Source organism: Cheilinus undulatus, linkage group 18, assembly GCF_018320785.1.
Source record: "Cheilinus undulatus linkage group 18, ASM1832078v1, whole genome shotgun sequence".
NCBI lineage: Eukaryota > Metazoa > Chordata > Actinopteri > Labriformes > Labridae > Cheilinus > Cheilinus undulatus.
Window position 1 is genome coordinate 38,165,914 of NC_054882.1, and position 12,575 is coordinate 38,178,488.

Consider the following 12,575-nt stretch of genomic DNA (forward strand, 5'->3'; position numbering starts at 1 on the left):
AAAGCAAAAACAAACTGCATCCTGTGGTGTGCTAGCTACCTTGCACTGTTTACCTGTGAAGTGTGCGTGCTATTCTGGTGCCACAGATGGAGGTTACACACATCAAATCTGACACGGCCTCAGATGAATAATCTCTAAATGAAACCCTTAGGGCTGAGCAGCGGGCTGTCAGAGAGAGTCCAAGGATTCACACACTGACGCTTCAACAACTCACACGGACAGTTAGCTCAGACGTGAGCATTGTACCTGGCAGGGCAAAGATGAGTTTCCGTGATCCGTCAATGTCGACAGTGGCGAAGGTAGTAGGAAGACTGAGGGACAAAAAGCACAAAGGTTATTTTTCATTTCATTATACTGTTAGAGACAGAATTCCATTGTACTTGTTTATAATGACAATAAAAGCTAATTTATTCATTCATTCATTCAAAAACATGTGCATTGACGTGTTGGCAAAGTAGACTGACGGCTTCTAGGGTAAATTTTTCAGAATAATGGATTGATAAATACTCCCTCTATGTTATTTGTTTGTTGAGGGAGACTTAAATGATAAAACCTCTGCAAATACGCACATAATTTAAATGTTATTAAAACCTTTTAAATGTTTGTAGATTTAGAAATTTGTTGTATATCGATAATAAATGCATATAAAGGAAGAGAGGAACTCTGAAACTTTAAATAAGTTCACTGAGGCAGTAAGAAACAGAGGCAGAGGGATAAATGTCTGTAACTTATAACTTAGGAGTCAGAGAAAATTCAACTAAACAGTGATTTTTTTTATGTTTCTAATATTAAACAGACAGTACAGTTGTTTAGTGTTTTCCAAATGTGAACTTCATGCACCAAATGTAAGTCAACAGATAATTTAATCAATTTTAGATACAGATATAAAGACACTTTCACCATAAAGTTAAAAGGAGAATAGAGGGGAGGAGAGGGGAAGTTTGACACAAAATATTCTCACCTAATTTTTCGTAAGCCCATTCTCTTAGTCAAAAATGGTAAAATTATAAATAGAATGTCATATTTATTTTGTTGTAGATTTGTGTGCCCACATTGGTAGAATACGTCACAAGCAAATCCAACACAGTATGGCCACATCTCCATTTTTTGACTTTCAAAGTAAAAGCCAAGTATAGCACTTATATCGGAAACTCACCATGTTTGCTCAGAATGCTTTTACTAAATTCTGACCCAGTTATACAATCAATCAAGTCACCTGTAGAAAGATTTATTGAGGTAAAACTTATGAAGATAGACAGGGAGCGTCAGCAGGGAGATGTTGCTAACACGCAGCTAACACTACCAAACGCTTGCCTGTCGCTTCTGTCGCTTCCACAGATACAACCCCCAGTATAAAACAAGGTTTGAGGGAGCAGTCTGAGTAAAATGGGCACAAGAAGCAAAACTTTTCCCACCCTGGCTTCATGAAGACTCGCCCAAAGTGAATCTGAGCATGAAGATCGATATCCAGCACCTGCTTCAGGTAGTCCTAGTAAACACACAGAGGCAGATAGAGAACAAAAAAAAAGAAAATGAGAAAGCTATACAAAAATGAAAAACAAACAAATACAACTGATTTATTTTGATAGAGAACAAAAAAAAGAAAATGAGAAAGCTATACAAAAATAAAAAACAAACAAATACAACTGATTTATTTTGATAAAGATCAATTGATGTAATAAGAAGGCGGGAGGTTACCTTCTCTCCCATGGACACACCCCCTGAGGTGATGATGACATCAGCACGGCTGATTCCCTCATGGAGAGCAGACAGCAGGTCATCAGGGCTGCAAACACAAGAATTACACAACAATTCACTACAACAGCTCATCACTGAGTCTGTGGCTTTGGAGGAGCTTTGACAAGTCAGAGGAAATAATCCTGTCAGTGTCATCAAAGTAATTAGACCCGACTTTCTATAAATATTTTTAGTTTTTATGGAAATTATTTTATTATGATGTGCAGTTGTAAGACAAGGGTGCTTATCAGACAGGAAGGTTAACGTTTAAAGACACAAATCATCATAACAAGTGGAGGACCCAGCTGTTCAAAGGTAGAGACTTCAAAGCTTGGATATGTTGGACTCTGCTACAATAAACTGAATTTTTCCTTTGCCTCTGCTAATTCTTAATTAAATGTGGCATTAAAAGGTTGAAGAGCTCTTTAAAAATAAGTCCTGTTATTTGATATTATTTAAAGTAGTTATCTCAGGCAAGCATAAGCCTAATTTGTCGTTCTGCAGCTGATCTCTTTCACTACTGATGTGGTCATCTGTCCAGGTTAGAAGTTCGATTCACTGCCTGAGTTTGAGACCAGCCCGACTTGGCCCACAGCCTGGAGTCCAGTCAGATAGGGCCAGGTTGGCCAGACTGGCTCTGGTTTAAAACCAGTGACAGGCTTGGCCAGGTTCAGCGGTAATTTGGGCATACTCTGATGGAGATGAGATAGACTTTTTTAGTGCCAGATCTCGGCTCTGGGGCTGAAAACTCCCCCTGTCTTTGAGCTTCCAGCATGGGTGAAGCTTTTGAGTCAATAAAGGCAGCCAGCTCACCTTCTGCAAACTCTTTTAGGTACAATGGAGCAGGCTGCAGATGCCCTGAAAAAATGTAACCCCTGATTGTAATAATCATGCTTTTGTTGAAGAAACATGAATGGATTAATTTCCTAGCGATTTGTTTTTTAGGTCCAACAAAGGTGGAATTTTTTCTCATCATCAATTAAAAGTTTGAGGGTTAAACAGGACAAAATACAAGCTTCAGTATCCACCAACACTGAAATAACATTGCACTGAATACACATTGCTGCTAGCGCTAGTATCCATGAATTAGAGATTTTTTTTTAAATGATGTTTGTGTGCGTGGATAGATGCTGATTCTACTGCAGATGTATGAAAAAAAAAGAGTTAAATAATGGAGACAGCAAAAGGATGTTCTTTTCTTTGCTCTTGGTAGTAGTTTGGGAGGCATTTCGTCCTTTGCATGTACTTTGAGAATCAAACCGTCTTTTAAAGTCTCATTTGCACAAGTAAAATGCCCTGGATTATTCAAGGTCTGACTAAATCTACAAAGAAAAGATATTAGGGCTGAACGATTTCCGATGTATTTTTCGACAAATTCAAGCAATAAATAATTCCATAAACAAGACCAAGTGTATTGAAAACAATGAAATTATATCCGAAGCAATTAATCCATAGTAGGATGAAATCTAAATATGGGGGTGCAACAAGCTTTAAGCTATAAAGGAGGTAGCTGGGGTGGGGGAGGTGAGACTGTCTACCAGCTGATAGCAGATGACTTTCCTGAAGTAACGCTAGGCTATATCAGTTTTAGATAGAATAACTATAACTAATATAACTAATAACTATAACTATTTTTGCTCTTATTGCAAATGTGATGTCATTTTCTTTGTTTAAGGCCATTATCACTTTGATGTCACTCAGCTTGATTAAGAAAAACATACATAAAACACAAGAAGGAGGATTTTTGTAAATGCTTATAAAAAATTGGTGCTTGAATATTTGCATAATGTGCATAAAATCTCTGCAGCAGCAAAAAATTGATTTATTAAACTGGTATTTGACACATTTCAAGTTAAACAAATATTGCAACTCCTGTGATTTGAAAATTGCAGCAGGCCTTATTGTGATTTAATCTAATTTGTGATTAATTGCCCAGCTCCAAAAGATATCTAAGGACAGTGTTTTGTATAAAGCTTCAGTGCTCTTACTTGTCTCCCACTATGCCCAGGTTGATAGTGGGATATCCGTGTTCCTGGATGGTGGACAGCAGAGTGGAACGGTTGGAGTCTCTGATTTTCCCCGGGTGGAGGTCATCCTCTGGATTCAGCAACTACAGCCATAGGAAAAAACACAGAGGATTTCTTAGTGTTTCAAATAGAAAAGCAAAACTTCAAAATAAAAGTGTGTTTCCTTAAATATTAATGAAGGCCTTTAATCAACCTAAACTGCAAAGGTAACAGGACTTTCTTTGAATCAGGCTTGTTTTAGAGGCAAGTCTTTATTTCATATTAGCTTTGTTTGGTTGGTATATATGGCGACCTTTTATTGCCAGACAATTACTCAATTTACTGATAAGGTTAAAGAATAGCACTGATATTTTAAGGCAGTGATCACCAAATGGCGGCCCGGAGGCCACATTAGTTATAAACTTCCTAGAGCTATTAAAACGAATCTCAAAAACAATTGAGGTTGAACAATTTAATCAAAAGTGACTTTAAATCTCATCCATTTATCAGAAATCCTCCGTCAGCCATGATCAGCAAACATAATGCATGTAAAACACATATTTATCTGTCCATTTTTGATTTAAAATAATGCTATTTTCTTTGGGAACCTTCAGCTTCAGGCATTTTAGGTGAGCAATAATCCTACTTGGATTTTTCCCTTATCAATATATGGCATTTTAGCACTGATCTTACTGTTAGAGCCTTAAAATTGCGTAAATTTGGAAGAAGATAAATACGATAAAAAAACAAAAATATGTTCATTTTGACCATTTGACCTTTTAAGAAACTTCTTTGGTTATTTGAAAGTTCTGCCCTCAAAGTGTGTGTTTAGGAAAAAGCTGGCCCTGGTGCAAATGTAGTTGATGACCCCTGATCTAAGGTCTATGTTTTGATATACAAGCTTTCTTTTGTGCCATAGGAGGGAATCAATTCAACAGCATTTAAAAGAAAATTAAGGTGAAACTTCTGAGATTTTTTAAATGTCTCATCTCTTTTTGTAGCCGTCAAATTTAGTCATTTTAAATTGGATGCTTTTTGCAAGGCAGACTAATTTGCAGGAAATTGAGACCTTTTGACCCAATTATATGAAAAATGCCTGATTTTAATGAGCAAAAAACAGCCCTAATGTGCAGGATAGTGCTTTTAACCCTTTCCAGGTGTTTCTTTTTAAAAGTAGATGGTCTCTTTCTCTGTCAGTTGCACAGATTTAGTGTCCCTAGGCTGGGGATATGTTGGCTGTTTAGTACGAGTCGGTTTGTGTCAGTTTGACGCAATGGCTGTGCATGTCCTCAAAAATTCAAGCAATGCATGACTGGTAGAGATGGTGCAGAAGAAAAGGTGTGATGGTCAAAGCAGCAGAGACAACAATAGCTAAAAGTATTCAAGAAAAGATAATATCCAAGTCCATTACCATCCTAGCTGCTACTGCTAATACTTCACTTTTCTGTTTTCTATCAATCACAACCATTCCTCTTATTTTTTTCACATGATGCTGCCATCATCAGTAAAGTTAAAGCAATTTTCTACAAAATGGGAGTTAAGTTTATGGTCCCAACTGCCATAAATTTGGCTTTCATTTGGTGTTTTGCTGTTTCTCTTGTCTCCTCTTCTTGCTTTTCTTCAAACTACCCTTCCTTCTAGTCCTTTCCAGCCCCAGTGTAGCTTCGACAGAGAGCTTTCAAAGGCTTAGGAAATACCCACACCTAGCTTATACTTACTGTAAATCAAATAAACAGCATTTAATTGTGTTTATTCATATCTACCTCGTTTCCAGTGGACATGACAGCCACCACAGGGAACTTGTGCACGCTGACCTCGGTCACTCCCACTGTAGCCAACAGGCCGATCTCCGAGGGGCCCATGTGTGTTCCTTTAGCTAGCACACACTCCCCTCGCCTGATGTCGTGACCTATAGGCCTGTGATGACACACAAACAAAACTAAACTCTTCAAACATGTTATAACCAGTGTAAACACTCCAAATCTGCTACAGTTACAATGAGGCTCAATAAGGCATACATATGTAGTTGTTTTTTTACCTAATGTCCTGTCCGGGTCGAGCTTGGACCATAATCCTCACCTCCAGCTCCTCTGTGCCCTTCAAACAAGCCAGACTGTTGTTAATGCTCTTGTTCTTTAAAAAGAGATTTAAGCATTTCAGAGTTCAATGTGGCATCCTTCATAGTGCGCTTACATCTTCAGACTCCCTCAGGAGCTCTGTGTCTTCTACTTGGACCACAGCGTCGGCTCCACAGGGAATTGGGGCCCCGGTCGTCACCCTCATCACCTGACCCGGCATCACTGTATGGGTGGGCTACACACAAAAACACGTCATTCAGTGTGAGTGCTCCCGGGTGCTTCTGGGGCAGTGTATTTTTGGAGTATTAACACCTAAAGTAACACGTAACACAAGCTGTTTTCAAATAAATGATTACACTAGTGAAGGAAAAGGCTCAATGTGTATCAACTAGTGTGTATTAGTCAAAGTACTAATAGTATGGATGGCGATGCTGGTCCTGTAGCTGAACTAAGATGAGTGCATTAAGGTCTTGTTAATCTAGCCTCTAACATTACACTAGTGTTAGTGTATTAGAGCTGACCTGTTGTCCAGCCTGTGATTCTCCCATGATGAAGCGATCTCCTGGGCCGTCAGCAGCTACAGGTCAATGATAATGAGGTTAATCAGGTTTAGTATGAAAATGAGAAATGTTGATTTTTAAGATTCAAGTTGAATCAAGAGAAAAATTTAAAGCACAACCCTGCATAAAAAGTACCTCTTAAAATTAATGTAGTACAAGCTTAATAAAAATTAACGTAAAGGAAAATTCCCAAATTGGTAACCTGGCCCACCGAGGATCAGCGTGCCAAGGCTTCCACCTTTGCCTGCCATCTGGTACGCGCTGAACCCTGAACCTGACCCCTATACCTGCAGGTGGTGATCACAGCAGTGATCATCAATGAGTGGTCTGGGGGCCATATCAGACCCCCCACAGCTTCCCATCTGGCCCCCAAAATGATTAAATACAGAAAATGTGCAAAGGATAAAAGAAGATCATGTGGTTTTAGAGCAGTGTTACTGAACCCTGCTCAACCAAAGAGCCAAATTGTTGGAAATTACCTTTGCAAGAGCCACAATCTAGGCGGGGAAGAGTGGCAAAAAAGGGTTGAAGTGGCAATAAAAATAAGTTAAAGGTGGCAAAAAATGATCAAAAAGGGAAAAAACTGGGTATAAAGTGGCAAAATGTGTGAGAAGTGACAATATAAGTGAGTTACAGGTGGCAAAAATTGTCAGAAACCAGCAAAAACGTAGCAATAAAATCAGTGAAAAGTAACTAAAATGGTCAAAAAGCAGCAAAAAGTGGCATTTAATGGCAAAGGACTGCTTAAATGGTTGGAAAGTGGCAGAAAATGGAAAAAATGAAAAAAAATTCACATAAAAAGGTGGGCAAAAAGAAGCAAGAAATGAAATTATAGTGGCAGATATTGATTAAAAGTAGCAAAAAATGTAAATAAGGGCAATGAAAATACACTGACAAAAAAGAAATGTTGAAAATTAAGTTTTAAATTAAAGCCTACTGAGGTCAAAGTTTACCCTTTTTAAGGTTTTCTGAGGGAATAATATTTCAAATTAAGACACTAAAGAGCCACAAATCATCACAAAAGAGCCACATGTGGCTCAAGAGCCACCCATTGAGATACACTGTTTTAGTGTATCTTTTGTCTAAATTTCAACAGCTATTAAATCAGTCCCAAAGATGATTAATATTCCTGATGGTGTAATCAAGAATGACTCAACATTTGCTCCTCTTTACAAAAATCCACCTGACAGCTGTTATTGGTAAATGTGATGCATGATAAACAAATACTCTTCAGTTCAGTCATGATATGAATTGCCCTTCGGGGATTAATAAGGTCGTCTGAATCTGAATCTGATTCAATCTGCAGTTTTGTGTGTCAAAAGTCAAACATAAACAAAGGACTTGTTTTCTGTGTGTGTTTTCCACCAATCACAACACAACAAGTTAGCTTCAAACCCTGTGATGGACAACATGACAGCCCTAGAAATGTAAAGCCAGAACATTTCAATCAGCCCTATGGGGGGTAGGAAATTATTTCACTGCTATTGACATAAAATTACATGTATTTTATAAAAAAAATACTAATGCAGTAATATGGTAATAGACTTAGATGATTCTGCTTGATTGTGCCTAATTAAGCCTGGAGGTGTCCTCTCAGTTGGAAGTGGCCACCTCCCTGTGGAGGTCTTTGGGGCATGCCCAACTGGGATGAGACCTCTGGAAAGACCCAGAATACCCTGGAAGGATTGTACATCCCATCTAACCAGGGAAAGCTTTGGAATCACCCAGGAGGGATAGAAAGATGTCTGGGTTGAATTTCTTAATCTTTCCCCACTATGACTTTAGGCCACACCGATCCAGCCATGCTGATTTTCTCTTCCATCACCAGGTTGACCACCCTGGACTATGCCACTCCATGCCTTGAGTATCCTGCTCTGGAGCAGGGCCTAAATGCATCCGTTCTGTCTCCAAGCGCAGCAATGATGTTAAAGCATTTTTCAGGGTACGATTTGCTTCTGCTATCCCCCCCTCTGATACATTTTCAGCCTGGGAGGGTATGTTTTATCCCTATCTCTGCTCAGAATGACTGCATCCTACTCTTTAACAGTGGTTGTGTAATCATAGCATTCACCGTGCAAGTGAAGCGTTCATGACACACAACCAAAACTAGAGGTGTATGCCCATGCCGCAGTCAATTGGTTACACAGTGGCATATGAAATCAGAACGGACCAGGTGCAGCACCAAAATTGCAACTTTATCTGAGCTTATTAATATCAAAAGTTAAATCCTTTTCCTTCCTTATGGACAAACAAGTTTGGACTTGCTTTAAAATAATGCTGAGTGTTAATTTATCAGTTGGCACAAAGAAAGCAAACAGATCTTATTGCCCAATCCAAAAATATGATTGTATTCATTTCCTGCTATCTTAAAGACCCATAAATCAATCATCAGAATACTGGTCTTTAACTCTATGGAGGAAAATTCTCGTTTTATTAATAAGCATGAATTACTGTTTGTTTATTGATCATGGAAAGAAAGAGAGAGTCAGTGTATGCAACTCTCAGTCTGAGTTTAGAAACAGTTTTAATGTTTGCTTTAAGACAATCAGATCAGACAGGAACATTAAGCTCTAACTCCTGTCTTTCCTTCTTTGTTAGTCAGTTTCTGTCTTGTAATAAAGAAATGTTTATCCAGTGGTGAAATGACATGTGATCCTCAGTAGGTGCAGTATTAGTAACTGAGATTAATTAGGGCTTAAAACAGTGTCATCAGCTCTAGACACGCCTTCAAACAGGTAGCTTGGTCATGGTGGAAAAGCAGATCCCCTGCCGTGCCAAAGCAAGTAGAGCCAAGCCAGTCAATGCAATGGAAAAGCCCCATTTGAACCTTCCCATGACAGGAAAATGGATATGGATGTCGTTGGCCCCCATAAAGGGATATTTCAGTATTTTGTAATTTAGGTTGTATAAGATACTTGGCAATTGCAGTGGCATTAACCTTCATAGATTTCAGTATGCATTGCTCTTTGCTGTTGCCTTCACACCCAAACAGCTGACCAGGAGATAACGATACACAGTGGAACACATAGTAGAACAGTACCAGGATCAGGATCAGGATTCAATCCTGCAACCAGTGCATTGAAGACTGTAGCCTCTGCGTATGGCTGTCTGCTCTACCAACAGTACTAAACCGGCACTTGAATTGTGACATGGCCAATGATGTGTTCAGAAATGGTGAAGCCCATGGAGTTTTGATAAAACGATTTGGCAAACAAACAGTTAATAAGTGTGGTCTCACCTCGTACAGCGTAGCCATCTTTAACAGAGGCAGGGAACGGAGGAAGGTTGTCTTTGGCATAGATGTCCTGAGCAAGAACTCGACCCAAACCGTCTGGAGAAATGAGGCAAAGCAGGTCGATTTAGACCAAAAACAAGAATAACAACAGTATAGTGATTACTGCATAACAATAATTAATATGGAAACATAACTGCCAGAGTGTTGAGTCATGTTTTGGATTAATACAAAGCATTAAAAATATCCAAGAAGCCTTTTAACTTTATACTTATGAATCATAGTATTCTGTTTGATATCATTCTGCTCCTAAATTAGTTTATCTTGTAAATGTAGGAAAAGCCCTGATTTTGTTACTAAAATCTTCTCTTTGGTGAGTTTAAAGATGATAAATATTTTACTTTTGGTTCTATTTTTTATGTTTCTTGCATCATTTAAGTCAAACACATCCCCTTCTTCATGTCTTCAAAATAGCACAAAACAAGTGAATACACACTTCTGCAGGAAAGTAACAGAAGCCTCCTGAAGCCTCACCTCTGTAGTTAATGACTTCGATTCCCAGAATAGGCGTCATCTCTAGAACAGTGATGAAGGCTTTGTCCATAGATGTCAAAGGGAACGGAGACATACGATGACGACGAGCCACTTTCCTGATGTCCACGGCACTGTGGCCTGTACACACAGGAAGAGACAGAATTAGGGATGCACTGAAGCATCCATCCAACACCAGTATCAGTGTTGACAAACATCGGTTCATTGGCAAACAATCTGCAAACAGAGCTCAACAGTGCCCACCTGCTTTGTCTTATGCTCTGGTTTCAAAAGTAAAGTTCCCCATTCAAATCCCCCATAATCATTTCACAAAATCCTTATTACAACACTTTTGATGCATTAGCAAAGTTAACCAGCCACCTGAATCCTCATGACCTTAGAACATCTAATTTGGTGCAAAAACATAATTTGAAACGGTCGTGAAAAAGACAAAGCTACAAGACTGTGTACATATTTATCCCACAATCCATTGCAAGTCATGTTATTTGGTGTTAAGTATAGTTTTCAAGCTTTAAAACAATATTTTACCAAATATTTTACCAATCAGCTGAGAACTGTTGCTTTTTTTTCCTGAGAGCATTTCATCTGAAGTCCCACACCTTTTTTCCCAAACACCTTAGTATCCAGTCTGGCACCTTTCTTCATGAGACCTCTTCATCTGAGGTCTGATAACTTTATTACTGAGACCTTTTTATCGGAAGTCTGATGCCATTTTCCCTGAGACCTTTTTCTTCTGAAGTTGGGACACATTTATTTCTGAGACCTGAAGTCTTTTTCCCTGAAATCTTTCGACTTAAGTCTTAGATCTGATACTTTTCCATCTAAGACCTGACACCGGACTATGAGACCTGTGGATATCCTAAAATGGTCGCTGTAACTGGGGCATCTCTGGTAACGATAATGTAGAGACTGTACATTTTCAACCGTGGTACAAGTTAATGTAGGTATGTTAATCAGAAGTGAAGTTCAACTTACTGGCTCTCAGGATGTTCTCATTACTGCCACATCGTGACTGAACCTGCAGAGAGACACACACATTTTCTATATTTACTTGTTTGATGTAAATGTGGTGGAAGAATGATTCAAATGCAGCTCATTTATAACAGGACAGCAGATTACAGACTTTCATGCTGATCTATCAATATATTATCTTATCTTAACATCATTAACATGAGTTCTAGCTGTGACACTGAAAACCAGCTCAGCAGCAGCTCTGTGTCTTACTCTGATTACACAAAAATAGATTAGAAAATAAAAACAAGAAGCAGCTTGTGGTTTATATTCTGTTTACTAATTACAAAAGAGATGTCAGCAGGCAAAAATGAACATAAGGCAAATTCTAGTAGTATTCTTATTAAATCAAACTCTCTACTTTTTGTTTTAATCCCTGATCTGTGTTTTATGGAAAACCCTTTAGTAAAAGGGAGCATAAGCTCACAAAATGAAACTTGCAAGCCCTCACTGCTTGTACATAACTTTTTCAATCGAGTTTGACACAGGTTTGAAGTTTACTTAAAGTTAAATAATAATCACTTCAATACAGTTATTGTATTGTATTGTACTGTAAAGGCAACTGGCCTGTTGAACTAGCTCTGCGTAAAGTGAAATTAAGTATTAAGGTTTGTTGTATGACAGGTCACTGTGTGACCTCCAGGTCAAATTTCAGTTGGATAAAACAACCCTAATTTTATAAAATTAAGCTTCCAAATCATGAAAAATGAGCCAGTAAAATCTGCTCCAGGCTGGTGTGTGCATGTCTGTTGAATGAGCTGAAGCCACGCCCACTCAGGAAAATACGATCCTCTCAGATTTAAAAATGTTACAATCTGAATGTTGACTTTATGGTCAGAGTGCAGCTGCCCGAGAAGAGACAGTCAGTTCTCTGGCTCAGATCTTTGTTATGATGCTTTAAATGATCCATAGACCACTGTGGCTGATAAATTTGGCAAATTTACCTCACTATGAACAAAAAAACAGCATTTAACTAACTGTTAACTTTCAATAAAGGCAGTGACATCAGTTATCAACAGACTGTACTGAGATGAACTGCTCTATGATATTATATTGTAGTGTTAGAGGGGCGGGGTTATTCTATACTGTGGGCTCATGACATCATGAGCTCACATATTGGCCCCGCCCAAATTTAACCAAGCCAGGAAAGAGGTGAAAAACTTTCTAATGATCTCAATCCAGAATTGATTGTTTTCAGGACTGAAGTTTTGGTTCTGAACTACTCTTGCAAATCATTACTGATATCAGCATCAACTAAAATCATATTGGATATTGGCACAAATAAGGGCTGTCAAGATCAACCATAATAATCCCAACCATGGGCGTAGCACAGGGGGGAAAAAGTTGCTTATTACCCAGGCCCACAGTAGAGAGGGGCCCTTGAAAAGTCTGCAATGAA

The 12,575-nt window shown here is 38.6% G+C and overlaps 1 protein-coding gene across 3 annotated transcripts in view; it reads right to left on the reverse strand.

The window, feature by feature from the left end:
• Nucleotides 1–12,575, reverse strand: part of gphna (gephyrin a) — a 41,053-nt gene that overhangs the window by 4,564 nt on the left and 23,914 nt on the right. For all 3 annotated transcript variants that reach the window (XM_041813373.1, XM_041813371.1, XM_041813372.1), the window contains 11 exons: nucleotides 11,141–11,183; nucleotides 10,148–10,285; nucleotides 9,620–9,712; nucleotides 6,343–6,398; nucleotides 5,937–6,056; nucleotides 5,782–5,840; nucleotides 5,507–5,660; nucleotides 3,726–3,847; nucleotides 1,699–1,786; nucleotides 1,416–1,489; nucleotides 247–311 (listed from right to left, as the gene is read on the reverse strand). In XM_041813373.1, the coding sequence (XP_041669307.1) occupies nucleotides 247–311; nucleotides 1,416–1,489; nucleotides 1,699–1,786; nucleotides 3,726–3,847; nucleotides 5,507–5,660; nucleotides 5,782–5,840; nucleotides 5,937–6,056; nucleotides 6,343–6,398; nucleotides 9,620–9,712; nucleotides 10,148–10,285; nucleotides 11,141–11,183 (1,012 nt within the window). The remainder of the gene's footprint in view (nucleotides 1–246; nucleotides 312–1,415; nucleotides 1,490–1,698; nucleotides 1,787–3,725; nucleotides 3,848–5,506; nucleotides 5,661–5,781; nucleotides 5,841–5,936; nucleotides 6,057–6,342; nucleotides 6,399–9,619; nucleotides 9,713–10,147; nucleotides 10,286–11,140; nucleotides 11,184–12,575) is intronic.